Raw genomic sequence first — 15722 nt, forward strand, 5'->3', positions numbered from 1 at the left:
CAATAGATCCAGAGAGGTGCTCCTCCCCCCTCTATTTGGCATTGGCAAGGCCACAGCTGGAGTGCTGTGCCCAGTTCTGGGCACCACACTTCAAGAAGGATGTAGACAAGCTCAAAAGGGTGCAGAGAAGGGCCACCCACATGATCAAGTGCCTGGGGGATAGGCCTTATGAGGAGAGTCTTTGGGATCTAGGTTTGTTCAGTCTGAGTAAAAGAAGGCTGAGGGGTGACCTGATAGCCGCCTACAGATGTCAAGGGAAAACACCATGATCTGAGAGAACAACTTTTCAGAAAAGCACCCCCTGGAAGGACTAGGACCAATGGGCACAAGCTAGCCAAAGAAAAGGCTAGATATAAGGAAAAACTTATTTTCCGTAAGGGTAACTAGAATCTGGAACATTTCCAGCAGAGGTGGTGCAGTCACCATCCCTGGTGGTGTTCAAGAGGAGGCTGGACAAGCACCTCGTTGAGCTCGTTTGAGTCCAATTACCTCCTGCCCATGGCAGGGGACCCGACTTGATCTTACAGGTCCCTTCTGGTCCTTCTTTCTACGATTCTAAGTACGAAGTCCTGCACTTAGGGCAGAACAATCCAATGCATCAGTACACACTGGGGACTGATTGACTAAGCAGCAGCTCTGCAGAAATGGACCTGGGGGTTACAGTGGTCAATAAGCGGAATGAGCCAGAGTGCCCTTGTTGCCAAGGAGGCCAACGGCATACCGGGCTGCCTTAGTAGGAGTGTTGCCAGCAGATCAAGGGAAGTGATTATTCCCCTCTATTTAGCACTAGAGAGGCCACATCTGGAATACTATGTTCAGTTTTGGGCCCCTCACTACTGAAAGGATGTGGACAAATTGGAGAGAGTCCAGTGGAGGGCAACAAAAATGGTTAGAGGGCTGGGGGGAGCCTGATTTATGAGGAAAGACTGAGGGAACTGGGCTTATTCAGTCTGCAGAAAAGAAGATGGGGGTGGGATTTAATAACAGGTGTCGACTACCTGAAGGGTGCTTACAAGGAGGATGGAGCTAGACTGTTTTCAGTGGTGGCAGATAACAGAACAAGGAGCAATGGTCTCAAGTTGTAGCAAGGGAAGTTTAGGTTAGATTTTAGGGGTGGGGGGAAAAAAAAAAAAAATCTCTCATGAGGAGGGTAGTAAAGCACTGGAACAGGTTACCCAGAGAGGTTCTGTAATTTCCATCCTTGGAAGTTTTTAAGACCTGGCTAGACAAAGCTTTGGCTGGGATGAGATACCTGGGATGGTCCTGCTTTGAGCAGGGGGTTGGACTAGATCAGAGTTTCTCAACCCAGGGTTGTAACCCAAAAGTGGGTCACAAGAATATATGAAAGGGTTTTGGCCAAACTTTAAAAATGGATTCTCCTTTAAAGGAGAAAAGTGTGGGAAGCCACAGCTTTTCCCTTGAAGGCTGTCACAGTTCTAGCTTGCAATGGGCTGTTTGTGGCCCCCTCCTGCCACCCCACACACTTGGGGGTTGGGGCCTAAGGGCAGTGGTTTGGGAGTGAGGGGCACTGGGTCGGGACTGGCCATTGATGTTTACAAATGGGTCCTGGTACAAAAAAAGATTAAGAACCACTGGACTAGATGACCTCCTGAGGTTCCTTTCCACTCTCACTTTCTATGATCCTATAGCTCCCTGAGCAGTGTCAGACACTGCTGCAATTCCCAGACCTGGTTCTACCAACACCCGACTTAAGAATGAATTACAACCCCCATCTCATAAGATAGAAAGGAACATGAAAGCAGAAGACTGGAATGGTTCTACAGCTCGGAATATCCTCGGGCTAGTGAATGTGGCCATTTCAACTGAATGCAGAACTTGGCCCCTTTCTGTTCATGCATTACTTGAGTGATCACATACTGTACACCCTGGTCTGAAATGGCACTGTAATTTCTGCAATCACAGATTGCAGGTTACCGCTGCTATACACAATGTGATCATGTACATGTTCTCTTTCATAGGAACATAACTAAGATTTCTGTATTCAAGAGCACAGAGTGTTTTAAAACCTAAAAATAAGGCAGACACTACTAGACATTCATAAAAATAATGTTGCATTAACGAATCAAGAGAAAGTCAGATCTCAATTTTATCTTCTAGGCAAATCAGTGAAAGTTAAGAATTGTCTATAAGTGACTGCTGTAAAATCTACTTGTTGAGAATGTTACAGTTAATAAAAAAAATATGCAAGATGCAGCTATAGCTCATGCTGCCAGGCTGTCTCTCCTGCTAGTAGCCAGTCCATAGTGAACAGTTGCGTATTCCGTACTACAAGACCTGGCCGTTTGCTTCCAGTAGCAGGGTCTCATTCACAATCCCCACATACCACCCAATCAGGAATGTTATTATAAAGACACAGGCTTACTGTTCCTCTTTTACAAAGATCCCAATAGGTGAAAATTCAAATTCCTAAGGTAACCTCAATTTAGAAAAAAAAAAAAAAAAAAAAAAAAGGTGAAAGGCAGCATCAAGACAAATTCCAGGTTTTGTTGAGCAGTGTGCAAAATTAACCTATAAGGCCTTGCATCAATCACCTCTCTGCCTCCCTATGATGTTTGGCTCTGAAGACCCTACACCAAGGGTGGGCAAAATGCAGCCATTCTATCCAGACCGCGGGGCCCCTAAAAAAATTAGAAAATTAATATATATCTGCCCCTGACTGCCTGTCATGCAGCCCTTGATGGCTTGCCAAAACTCAGTAAGCGGCCCTCTGCCCAAAATAATTGCCCGCCCCTACAAATTCCAAAAGAACCCCAAATTTAAAAAAAAAAAAAAAAAAAAAAAAAGTCTGCACCATATGGAAGTACTGGCCATATCCCACCATTCCTAACCTCCATCCAGGCTCCTCTTAGGTCCTCACCCTCCTAAAGAGAAAAGCGGCATTTGGGAGATACGATTCCCCAGCCCCAAATCTTTTGTTTAGAACCAAAGAATCCCATGGTGAGCACAGTCCCAGGGGAGTGACATTAGCAGAGTGCCAGATGCAAAAATGGGTTTGTGGTGCCCAAGAAAGGCTTTTAAGGAAAGGATGCTTCAACCCCGCCCCCTTTCCCTAATAAAATACTGCCTCTGTTACAGTTTATTGTTTATACGAAGGTGGTAAGAAAGAAAAAACTCCAACATTGAGGAAAAAGTGTTCTGAGAAGAGCACTCTGAACTCAAATCATGTACTTTCAAGGGACCTCTAACTACAGACAGCATGCATCATGGAGTATTCAGAGGCCAAAAACAACACTTGAAATTAAGCATTATTTGGCACTAGAATAAAAGTTAGCTCAGCTTTAAACAGCTCCAGCAAGGGTTGCTAGAATCATCTGAGTTTCCAAAACTGCCTAATAAATAGGCTGCACTGCACATTCTTCTGTTCTTGTAGACATAAAAGTAATGCTGAAGAAATATGCTTCTTCCCAACTGCAATTAATCCCTACCCAATGGACAGGAGACTGAGAATCACAGGCATGCCCTTCATGGCCAGGGGAACGAGGGAAGCTATTCATGTGGAAAACCAGAGGAAAAAAAAAAAAGTGGGCCAAACAATAATTAAGACAGTGATTTTCAACCAGAGTCCTGTGGCATCCTGGGGTGCCTTGAGACCCTTTCAAGGGTGTCACAGGTTGCTGTGTAATGCTAGCACTGCTACGTGTGTAAACATGATGCACAAAATAAACCCAGAGATTTCAAATAGGAATCCATAGTGGTAAAAATATGCTGACGTGTTGTGGTCTGAGTTTTATGCAACAGAATTGCTCCATTATTTTTCTGTAGTCAAAAAACAAAATGAAAACTAAAAGCTGACATTTTCTGAGGGGCGCCTCAAGAATGTCTCAAATCTGAAAGAGTTGAGAACCAGTGAATTAAGGAAAGAAGAAAGGAAAGTCTCTCTGTAGAAACCACATCCATACAACTACTAAAAAGCTCTAACGTTCAATCTCTGTTAAACCACTAAGAAGCCACGCTTCTTTTGAAAGGGCAGGGGTATAGGTTAAAGGAGCTCTCTCACAGCAGGATGACCCCATTTATACAACCCAATAGTTATAAGCTCTGCTGAAATATAGTAGAGAACGGGATTTTTTATTTTTATTTTTTTAAACAGATGAGTTATACATGAAGAACAACTACACTTCTGTGTCCTACGAAAGCCAACCCTTGACCAGAAGATAGATGCTAAGTGCCAATTTTTTAAAGGTATTTGCGGGCCTGAAGGAGGAGACAGGTGCCTATTGAGATTTCTGTTGTCCCTAGCTACTTCAGTAGCCAAGAATCAGTTGGTAGGCACAACAGAAAATCCCACTAGGCATCTGTTAAGATGACAATATTTGAATTTTGGGGAGCACTGGATTTGCAGCTGAATACAAAGCTTTAACCTGTGGCCTAACAGACCACAAGGCAGAATGATATCTAAACCAGCCATTTGCTTATGCTAAGTAACCATCTTAACTGTGTCAGCCATTTTCTGTAAAAAGCAGCAAGTAAATCGGTGCAAGTCTGTGTGCTGTGAATGAGGTGACAATGAGGTGACGTTTTAGGAATGTGGAAGATGGTACAACTTGAGACTAAAAAAACAGATTGGAATATGAAAAACAACATGTAATTGGTAACAGAATCCAAAATGAACATATGCAAAAAAGGTGAATGGTGATTGGTGAAGAAGACTCCAGAAGCTTTCAGGTTTTAGTCAAAGTCCACCCATTGACTGAAGAAGAGAAGTCAAGGTCTTAGACATGCGCTGATAGCAAAAAGACATGTAAATGAGTGAAATGCATAGGAAATTCTATGTTAATGAAGCAAACAGTAAACAGAAGCGGAGCTTGAGATGGGAGGAGAAATGGGTGGAATAGAAGGAGGGATGAAGGTGAATTGAATGCTAATGAACCTAAACCAAAAAGTATAAATGTGGGAAAAAAACTATTGTTCAGTGCAGGTCCCCAGTTTGCTGGTTTTTTGGGACCTTTGTCCGAAGCCATCTCCATTCTGAATAAAGTTGTTGCAAGCGATGTGTGCAAGTATCGTTTGCTCCCTATTTGCTCTGGCTAATAAGTAACAAGATCCATGGGCAATTGGATCGTCATCTCCCTAGCCACTGGCTGCCGCATGGAGTCGGGGTCTAACAGCATCTACCCATATTTTAAAACATCTAAATCTGGCCCATTTTTCTACCCCCAGGATGTCTCAAGCCATCGATATAAGTTGGCAAGACGCACGCTCCCTTCCAGAACTAAGTTCACTTCCGGAAGTTTCACAATAGCTCAAGACTAGCTTGTTCAAGTCGCTCTCTTATTGAGGTTGAGGCGTCAGGGGAGGGGAGGCTATGAACATGGTCTAGTGCAGCAGTTTTCAAACTGTGGGACATGTACCACCAGTGGTACGCAGATGACCTGGAAGTGGTACGCGCGGAAGGCCTGGGGGAGGGGCTGCATGCACCAAGCGCAGCAGCAGCCTGCTGCACATGGCCAGGAACAATGCGTCGCCTGTCAAGCAGCACCCAGTAGGTAAGCGTGTTGGGGTGAAGGGGGGGCAGATCAAGGCCCCCCACAGTGAGGGAAGTAGGGGGGGCAGAGACAGGGGCTGGGATGAATGGATGTGTAGTGCAATAGTCAGAGCCTAGGCAGCTCATCCAGGGGCATGGGGGGCTCCCCACCATTACACATACCCTGGGACAGGCAAGGGGGACACATGCCCCCAGATCTGTGCACGGGGCAGAGGTAGGCTGCTGCTGCAGATAGGGCTCTGCACCACAGTCCTACTAGCCCAGGAACCTCGCGTGATGCCATGCACCTGCCGCGCACTGGCTGCACTGCGTCCTCTGCCCATCCAGTGGCGGCAGGCACATGGCATCCTGTGCAGCTCTGGAGGCAGCAGCAGCACAGTGCAGAGCGCAGCAGCAGCCCACTGCTCCCCAGGGGTTCTCTCCCCTCGGGCTGGCTTGCCCTGTCCCCACAGCAGGGCCTGCACAAAGGTGGCCTGGGCCTTCCCAGGGATGGGGGGGTTCCCCCCAACTTGACGCACTCCAGGGCAGGTATGGGAGGCATGTGCAGCCAGCGCACAGAAGGCTCATGGCATTGCACAAGGCTTCCGGGGCAGTGAGCGTGGTGCAGGGCCCTATTTGCAGGAGGCTGCCTGCCTCTGTCCCACACACAGATCCAGGGGGCATGTGCCCCCATGCCTGTCCCAGGGTGCACACAATGGTGGAGAGCCACACCTCCCCCAGTACCCCTGGACAAGCCACCCACTGCTCTGTCCCACAATCATCCCTGGCCTGAGGGTCCCATCCACCCCCACCCCTGCTCCACTTTTTCCCCTCAATGTGGGGGCCTTGATCTCCCCTCTCCCCCAGCCCCTCCACCAACTTACCTACAGGGCGCTATGCATGTCTGTGTGCAAGTCTGTCACTCTCAAGCCACAGCACTCCCAGCCCTGCTGCTGCCTCTTATACCTGACCCACAGTACCCTGCATCTTGCCAGGGCATGCATGGATCCCCTAGCTCCCCAGGTTCCAAACCCCACATGCACCCCCACAGCCCCTATACCTTCCTACTAGAGACATCCCCAAAAGCATCTCTGGATGGGTAAATTTACATAGTCTTTTTTTCCAATTTACAATTGTTTTATATGGCTACTATAACTGATAAAACAATGTTTTATGATTAGTAAAAATTTTCATCTTGTTTTAATACACAATCTCTTACCTATGTGTATGAAAAATTTGCTGGTGGTACTTAAGGCTGTATCATTTTAAATTGGTGGCACTCAGTCTGTCAGAATTCGGGAACCACTGGTCTAGTGGAAAGGCCACTATATACAGAGTCTGAAGAGCCGGATTCTTAATCCCAGCTCTTCCCCTGACCACTGTGTGATTTTAGATAAGTCACTTCACTACCCTCTGCCCATTTTCCCTGCCACCCTTTATCTGTCTTGTTTACATGGACTGTAAAATCTTCTGGGCAAGAATGAGCCTCATTCTAAAAATCCTGATCTCCACTGGGAGAGTGAGATCCCCACTCTCTCAGTGCTGCTATACTACTAATAAATGAGGAGATACATCTTCTAACACACAAATATGTCAATGACACCACACACACACACACACACACACACACACACACACACACAAAAAATAGAGGAAGGCCATCTGAACTGCCACATGGCATTAATTCAGACATATCCCAGACCCCTCTACATACTCACCCCAGCCACATGTCAAAATCTATTTCTCATCAGGCCCCTAAGTACAGCCAGCTTCATTTAGCAAGAACAAGAAAAGTACTAACACTCAGGCGGGGAAGCAAGGAGACTGTTTTCTAACATTAACATATTGTTTATCAGTGCCATGGGGTAGCTTTAGCGTGATGGTTGCTTTACCTTGGTGACGGAGTCATTTACATTGATGGCTGGCACTTTTAGGGTCCCATTGGCCTTCATCTTATATAGATTATGAACCCCAGTGGTTGTTTCTTCCGAGATGCCTTTAATTCCTGCAGGGGAGAGGAGAAGACTTCAAAGTAATATACTGCAAACAGACAAGTCCAAATATAGACACAGCTTTACTAAAAAAAAAAAAAAAAAAAAAAAGCAGCTTCCTTTAAAATAAATCTTTTGCAGGAAGGGAAGAAGTGACAATGTCCCTCTACTGCAGTGTTTCTCAACCTGTGGGTTGCGACTGCAAAGGTGGTCACAAGAATATATGAAAGTCACAGACAAACTTTAAAAATGGATTCTCCTTTAAGAGGATAAAAAATGTGGGAAACTGTGGCTTTTTCCTTGCAGGCTGGCAGAGTTCCAACCTTCAAGGGGCTATTTGGGGCCCTCTATGCCTCACACACCCACCCCCTGCCCCACACACTGGGGACCTGGGGTCTGGGGGCAGCAGGTCTGGAGAGAAGGGGCACTGGGTTGGGACTGGCCATTGATGCTTACAAATAGGTCCTAGTACAAAAAAGGTTGAGAACTACTGCTCTACTACACTGAGTCTAAAATAAACACATCAGTGAAATCCTGAATACCTGCAATATCCAACAGTCTGCATTAAAAGAAAGCTGTTGAAGACCCCTTCTCAGAGCTCCATTCCATCACTCCAAAGAGACAATTAATTACTTCCCCTCCTATTTTGCAGCACTGTGGCAAGTCAATATTGCAACTCATAGGTACTACCCAACACCTACGCACCATTACTTGAATGCCTGACCTCCCTTTAATGTCTATCCAAACACCGCATGAGAGCCAGGACAGTTTTATTGATGGGAACTGATGTACAGAAAGATTAAGCAAGGAAATCAACCCAGGCCTCCAAAGTTCGAGGCTAGTATCCTAGCCACTTGTCTATACTTCATGTTAGAGTACCAAATAACCAATTAACTGCTTCAGGAGAAGTGACACACTGTAATAGAAAGTAGAAAAAACACTCTGGGACAATGATCCCTATTTTGCTCCCATTTTGCATATGGGAAGGAAACAAATTCTATAGCCCGGGGTGGGGCAGGTCCTACAGTCACAAATACAGCATCCAGACCATTGGAGTCCAAAGCAGAGCTCACTTTGCCAAATAGCAGCTTCTCCATTACTGACAGCCTCCATTAACTGGAGTAAAGTCAGGTGGGTTAGAGCAGTGCTCACCACACCTGCTGGCTGAGCTTCAAAGATGTTGCTTTTATATGCTTGAGAGAGGAGGATGATTAGCCAAATGTATTTAAAGAAACCACTTCAAAAAGAATATATTTCTTGAGGGAATGGAGCTTGCAGTCAGATTTAGTTAGCTTGAAAGGTTACAGTCTGGGATAAGTCCTCAGGCTGGGGGTCAGGGAAGCAATTACTCTTGGGCAAAAATATGGATTCACTTTGGACTTTAAACTCACTGGCACTAAATTGCAATACAGAAACCACAGACTGCTCCCTCAGTCAGTGAACACCACGTTAGTCTCCGATGAGACTTTGCCCCCCTATTAGTAATAAAAGGGCTTCTGGAAAGGGTGGGGCAAAGAATTCCTCCATGCAGTATGAAACACAAAACCTGGTCCCTCTAAAGCATTGTTAAACAATCTAGTGACCGACTGCCAAGACGAATGATCTCATGCACATTCCAGTGTCTACATGAAGACTTGCAAAAGCAAGCCTGCAATGCATGTTTCTAAGTAAGCACTTTGATGGCAAAAATATGGCTTAGTGGACTGAGCCCAAGTCTGGGAGTCAAGAATGCCTAGATTCTAATTTGTTTGGTCACTAATCCTATGACCTTGCTTAAGACACTTAACCTCTTTGCTTCCCCATCTGCAAAACAGGGAAAATACCCATTTCTGCATTTCGAGCAGAGTTTCTAAAGAGTAGCTCAAATTTTTGGGAGATTTGGAAGGGTATAGTCCTGTGGAAGTGCTCAGTCCTCTCAAGACTTGAATCTTAGCTTGCTAGGGTTTAATCAGGAGGTTGCTACTCCTGTTTTCTCACTAATAGTAATTAATCAGCTGCACCAGAATTTTAATGGAATTTTCTTTCACTATGAAAGTATTAGTTACCATCACTGAACTTTGACTTTCAAGGGAATTTCCAGCAGGATCTAAAACCCACTGTCAGAACCAAATAGCGACCGCCACACCCACAAAGGTAGACTTCTAATGTAGTCAAGTCACTGTGCTTCACTGACAAGCAAAGGGACTCAGGCTCCTAAATCACATGAGGAATTATGAAATTTTTACCCTCAAGGTCCAGCCTGCATGTTTAGGATTTAGGGGTTGTTTATTTGCCTGGAGTTAAAAAAAAAATGAAGCCAGTACAAACTTTATTTATTTTTATTGTAAAATTCTAAAACCCAAAGGAAAAAGAATGTCTATTAAGCAGCCTGACAAACCACCAACACTAGTAGCATCTCTATATAACACAGTTAACACCATATTAGCTAAATTTGGCAGGGAGGAGAGAAACAGATGAGAAGTGTAATAAAATGCAAAAATTCTACATACATCTAAGATTTATGGAGAAAAATTACTGCCTTCCACATTATGGCCTTGGAAGTTTTTGATCCACTGAAGCAAAATTTATGGGACACCTTTTAATAAAAATAGGTTTTCTACTGAGAAGGCTGTAAAGTGGCTCTCCAAACTTAAACTTCTCATAAATTGCTCTGTTCACACACAGTTATACTACTGGAAGAAAGCTTAGCAAGGAATTATCTTCACATATACCTGTTCATACAAGATTATAGCTCAGGTCGCAAGCAGTACTAGATATCCGTGTCAGCTATCATTTTGCAAAGTTCTTCCCACTCAGAGCAAGACTTTGTTCTCCCTTATTGTGCAAAAGCAATCATTATTCCCAACTCAGTCATAGCATTGCCATGTCAGTCAAAGAACTTTACAAAAAGTGTTGATGTTATCCCTATTTAATGAAAAAGGGATGTTAAGGCATAGGAAAGTGAAGGGACTTGTCCAAGGTCGCCTAGGAAGCCACTGGCACAAACACAAGACTCTTAAGTCCCACTTCAGAGTTCTATCCACTAGGCTATATTAGTCTGATCTTTTGAGGATGTGGGAGCAGACTTATGCCTGGAATAATATTATTTTGGCGATTCCATCACAGCTGTTCACGAACTATTTGTTTTGGGGAAAAGGAGAAGAAATGTAACATGCAAACTATTCAGCTTGCTGCCATCTACTGAACCATGTTTATTACTTTAACAACAGGGTAGATTTGCACCTTATAGGCTAACAAAATTATACACACCCCAAAGATTTTTTGGAGCTGGAGATCACTTCAGATGTGAAAGGCCATGCACAAACCAGCATATAAATGGGGAGGGCGATTTAAATATGAAGGTACAAAGGGAGGGATAGAGGGAGGAAGGGAGGAGTAAGGAGGAGGCAAACAAGCAATCAAACCCACAGGAACAAAGGAGTCACAACCATTAAATTCACTTTTACCTCCCTGGATGTTCCACCACTGATCTCAGAGTAGCTGTTCTTAGGCAGCAAACTTTTAAAAACCTACTTAAAAAGGGAAACTGTGGAGCAAGTAATCATCCACAGACTGAACTACGTTAACAAACAAGGACTATGGAATCTTACTCCATTACCTGGATTAGTTTCTATCGGCACTTTTATGCATGCTCTGGATCTGGGGGGGGGGGGGGGGGGGTGCTTCAGAGTAGTTCCAAGAGCTGCTCTAATTAAAGCACCACAGTCTCTCATGCATCAGCATCCCCGTGCTACAAAACGGCGGCGGCACTTGAACTAAAGCTTGTTTGACAAGCTTTAGTTAAAGCGCCCCTGCTGCCATTTTGAAGTGTGCGGACGCCGAAGGCTACTGAAGCGCCAAAATTATCACACTCCAGCAGACTCAATTAAACAAGTCTGCTCCAATGCACTGTAAGGTTGTAATTATCTCTCTGAGCCCAGCCAGGCTCAGCCTGGAGAAAAGGAGCAACCCAGCAGCAGCCAGGTAGGCAGGTTAACCCTTCCCTGTTTGCTCCCCTGGGACAGAAAGCATAGTGAGCCACAGGTAGGTGGGTGGAAGCCCTGGGGACAGAGGGCAAAGGGGAACCTCAAGGCACAGGGGGGAGCCTGGAACAGAAAGGGGGTTTCTTACTTTTTAGTACTTCAAGCCCCTGCTGGCCTGAATGTGCAACTGCTCCAACCTTGAGTTGTAACACTCATCAACATTTGTGCAGCTCACAGTGTAAGGTGTAACAAGGCCCATGCTTAGTTTCCCCTCAGAGCAGCTTATCTGTCCTGATGAGTTTCTTGAGTATGGCCTTTCTGGGAAGGGTTTTAAATGGCCCAGAGGACTTCACTAGGGCTCATCTCCCGCTTCACTCAAGCAGAACAAAGTGACAGAATCTTGTAAGTCCTCCTGTGGATGGGACTGAGGGGAGCTGTCACTCAGAGCAGAGCATGCCAATCTCAACCTCACTCGTCCCCATTGGCATGGAAGCAGCAGCAGTAGGGCTGTAAAGTCATGACTGGCTGAATAGGACCCCAAGTGAGAGCAAAGGCTAAGATAGAGAAGGGAGGATAGAGCAAGGGTGTGTCTAGAAGAGAAAACAGAGAAGCTTCAGAGAATTCTCGGGGAGACGAGTCAAGTGAGGTAGCTTTACTTTTCACATCGAGCCCAATCATTATCTGCAAGATCTCCATGGGGTTCTTGTTAGCGAAGTAGTTGAGGCTATGCAGACCAATTGTAAGGTCTGCAGTTCAGACCAAAGGAAATAAGAACTACTTCCCCTCGCACCATCGTAGCATCTGGGGAACACCTGTTACAAGGCATCACAGGCTTAATTATTGCCTAGAGTATTCCCCATCCTCAAAAGATGGGCAGCCAGCAACTTAATGCGAGTGTATCCTTATGCAGTAGAAACTTCTGCCACAAATCAAATTACTTTTCAGCCCAGACTTCCATCTCAATTGAGACTGAAATTGCATAAAATCAAAATACACTATGGATTTCCCCCTCATTACAAGAGATGCAGATAAATTGAGACAAGGCATTTCTTGCCTGATCATTGGTTTGCAATGCCGACAGCACAACAATGGAAAGTGCAATACTGCCCTCTAGTGATCCTTTGCAGCAGAGCAATCTTTAAGCAGAATGGGGCTCCACCAAGTATTTTCAGTATCTCTTTGCACATCTGATGGCATAAGAGCTTTCACCTTTCAGTGCCTGCAGGGGGATGGTTCTATGTATATACCACTGGAGATACTATAGCAATGATTCATCTATCAACCATCACCATCTTGCATGACTTACCTGAAAAAAAGACATTAGAGGACTCCTGCTTAAATGCAAACAGATTTGGTGAGTAATAGTGCTAGGGGAGATCATGAAAAGGAGTGCATGACAAAATCATTCAGATTGCAAAAGGGAGCTCTGATGCTTCTCTGCTGTGAGAAGCAGCCAAGCTCAGAGAGGAGTCCATCTGAGGATGTGGACAGATGCAATGCTTACAACATTCTAAGTCAGGTAGACAAAATATGGCCTCCAGGCTATATCTGGCCCACCAACTGATCCTATCCAGCCTGCTGGCCACTACTGGAAGCCTGAGGACAGAGGGATGAGCCACACACAGCTCCACTTGGCTGGAACCAGGGCCAGGCTGGGTTGCACAGCACAGACTCCTCTGCATCCCCACCCCCTTTCCCCCACCCCCATTCCCCACCCCCTTCAGTTTCCTGTTGGCACTGTGGATGCGCAGTCCTGGTACCACAGCCACAGGCAGCCAGGCCCATACGTGATGCAAGCCAAGTAGCCATCCCTTCCGTTGCAATGAGCCACTGCACAACTAGTCCATCAGGCAGCCTCTTCAAACTTTCCTGATGGGGTGCAGCAGCAACGGGGGGGAAAGCTACTCAGTGTGCTGAATTGCACCCCATCTTGTATGGGCCCAGCTGCCACGGTGTCAAAACTGCACAACGCAATCACTAAGCCAGGTGGGGGTGGGGAGGGAGGGGACAGAGGAGTCTGCGCACTTTATGGTCCTTCCCAAGCCCAGAGCTGTGAGTGGTACAGGGCAGCTGGCAGGTCAGATAGAACAAGATCAATTGGCATCTCCCCACCCCTAGCCCTCAACAGCTGACCAAAAATCCTTAAGAAGCCCTACAGTTCAAATAATTGACCACCCCTGTTCTAAATACATTTTAAACCCCAGACATTATACTGATCTGAAGTGGTATAACTTAACAAGTTTCAAAACCACACCAGGAGAGGCCATGTCCCAGCAGCCCCTGCCCACATGGCTGAAGTCTGTCTCCAAAGAGACCCACTGTGCTATAATAGGGAGCACTGTGCTGGTAGACCAGCGCCAGCAGAGCAGGGCAGGGGGCTGTTCCGGAGCCACAGCAATTTTGCAGCAGGGGCCTGGGGCCAGGGCAGAGCTGCAATCAGCCACCTGCACACTCCAGGCAGGGGCATACAGGCAGCAGATGGCAGCTCTGCCCTAGCTCTTTGCAGCAGTGACAGACTGGTCCCAAGCTGCAGCAGAGCTGTGATCTGCTGCCTGCACACTCCAGCCCAGAGCACGCAGGCAGACCATGGCCCTCGCCCTAGACCAAGCTGCCCCTGCCGCAAAATCCCAGAAAATCCAGAGCAGACTCCTGCTCTGCTGCACACCCTGCCAGCATGGCCCGGGCCACTCTCCATGGCAACCCCAGCCTTGCACTATCTCTGGAGATCAGCTCCAGCCATGCGGGATGGGGCTACTGGGAAATGGAGTCCACTGCCAGCCGGATTTCGCATTTTGTCCATGCCTGAGCTACATGGCTAATGCAGGACTGTAGCTCCTTCCTGTTGCAGCTGCTAGCAATTTGAGCCCAAGGAGACCTGTAAGCTGCTGCAGAGATAAAGGCTCCTGCTGAGTCAGGAGCTGCTTCTGTAGCAGGAGTCTCTGCTATGGAAAAAGGAAAGGAAAGTAATCTTGGCCATGATGCAAAGGGCCAGTGCAGCAAGCACACTAGGCTTCTAGGGCATCTAGGTATATGCATCCAGGTTGCTCTGATGCACTGCAATTACAGTGTCAGAGCAGACTTGATTAATCAGGTCTGCTGGACCGTGGTAATTACCATGCTCCAGCAGACTCCAGTGTCACATGCATCAGCATCCCCACCCTGAAAAATAGTGGCAGCGGTGCTTTAACTAAAGCTCATTCAACAAGCTTTAGGTAAGGTGCCCCCTGCCACCATTTTTCAGCATGAGGATGCTGATGCATGTGACACTTTAGAGTGTCTCTTGGAGCCACTCTAATTAAAGCACCTGCCCCTGGCCTTCCAAAGCATGTGTATAAAACCTCCATATTGCCCACAACCAGCAGCTAGGTAGCCCAGCAATAGCTTAACTAGGGGCAGGGAGCAAGAAGGGCACCAATGCCAGATGTCAGAGGGAGAGTTCAAATGGCAGCCCCTGGGAAGCCAGCACCCCAGCAGCTGCAACTAGGCAGGGTATGCAGAGCCCACCCCAGCACCAGCCAAACAGTGTGCACAGAGTAGGTCACAACCATATTTCCTCACTTACCATGTACACCCCAATTTCCAGCAGCTGATTTTCACAGACGGGCACCAATACAAAAAAAAAAAAGGTCCGATATCAGATCAGCACCAATATAAAGAAAATTTACTATCAGAAATTGGCCATATCAGGCCAATAATTTGGCCCATGCATGCGTGCAGCTGCAGCACAGCACAGGCAGTGAGGAGCACAGCCTGGCAGTGTGGAGAGCTGCCTCCAGCTCGTAAGTCTGGTGTGGTGGAAGGGGTGGGGGAGATCAAGGCCCCCCACAGTGAGGGAGGTATGGGACTGAGGCAAGCGCTGCCCAGTCAGGGTGGGGCAGGTGTGGCACAGAGCTATGGCTCATGTGGGGGGCACAGGGGCAGCCCCTGCTGCTGTGTGCCACATGTACAGGAGCTACTGGTCCGGCAGCTTGTCTGGTGCTCACCTGCTCGTATGGCAGCTCCCACTGCTCATCCAGGTGGGCATTGGGGGGGTGTCCCCAGCTCCGTGTGGGGCTGCGCCAAGCTTTACCTGGTGGGGCAGAGCTGCACTAGGAAGGGGCTATGACCCAGTAGCCCCCTTCCCAGCACAGCCCCACCCCATCCCACGCAGATCCACGGGCACATGCCCCATCTCCAGATGAGCAACAGGAGCTGCTGAACAAGCAGGTGAGTGTCGGACCAGTGGCTCCCAGACCAGTGGCGCACCCCCCCACCTTTTTCCCCCCCCCTGAACAGCCCCCGCTC

General features: G+C 47.0%; 1 protein-coding gene across 2 annotated transcripts in view; it reads right to left on the reverse strand.

The window, feature by feature from the left end:
- AHCY (adenosylhomocysteinase) overlaps window positions 1-15722 on the reverse strand; it is a 60912-nt gene that overhangs the window by 29510 nt on the left and 15680 nt on the right. For both annotated transcript variants that reach the window (XM_006029299.3, XM_014522562.2), the window contains exon 4: window positions 7378-7490. In XM_006029299.3, the coding sequence (XP_006029361.1) occupies window positions 7378-7490 (113 nt within the window). The remainder of the gene's footprint in view (window positions 1-7377; window positions 7491-15722) is intronic.

This window comes from Alligator sinensis, unplaced genomic scaffold, assembly GCF_000455745.1.
Source record: "Alligator sinensis unplaced genomic scaffold, ASM45574v1 scaffold690_1, whole genome shotgun sequence".
Taxonomy (NCBI): domain Eukaryota; kingdom Metazoa; phylum Chordata; order Crocodylia; family Alligatoridae; genus Alligator; species Alligator sinensis.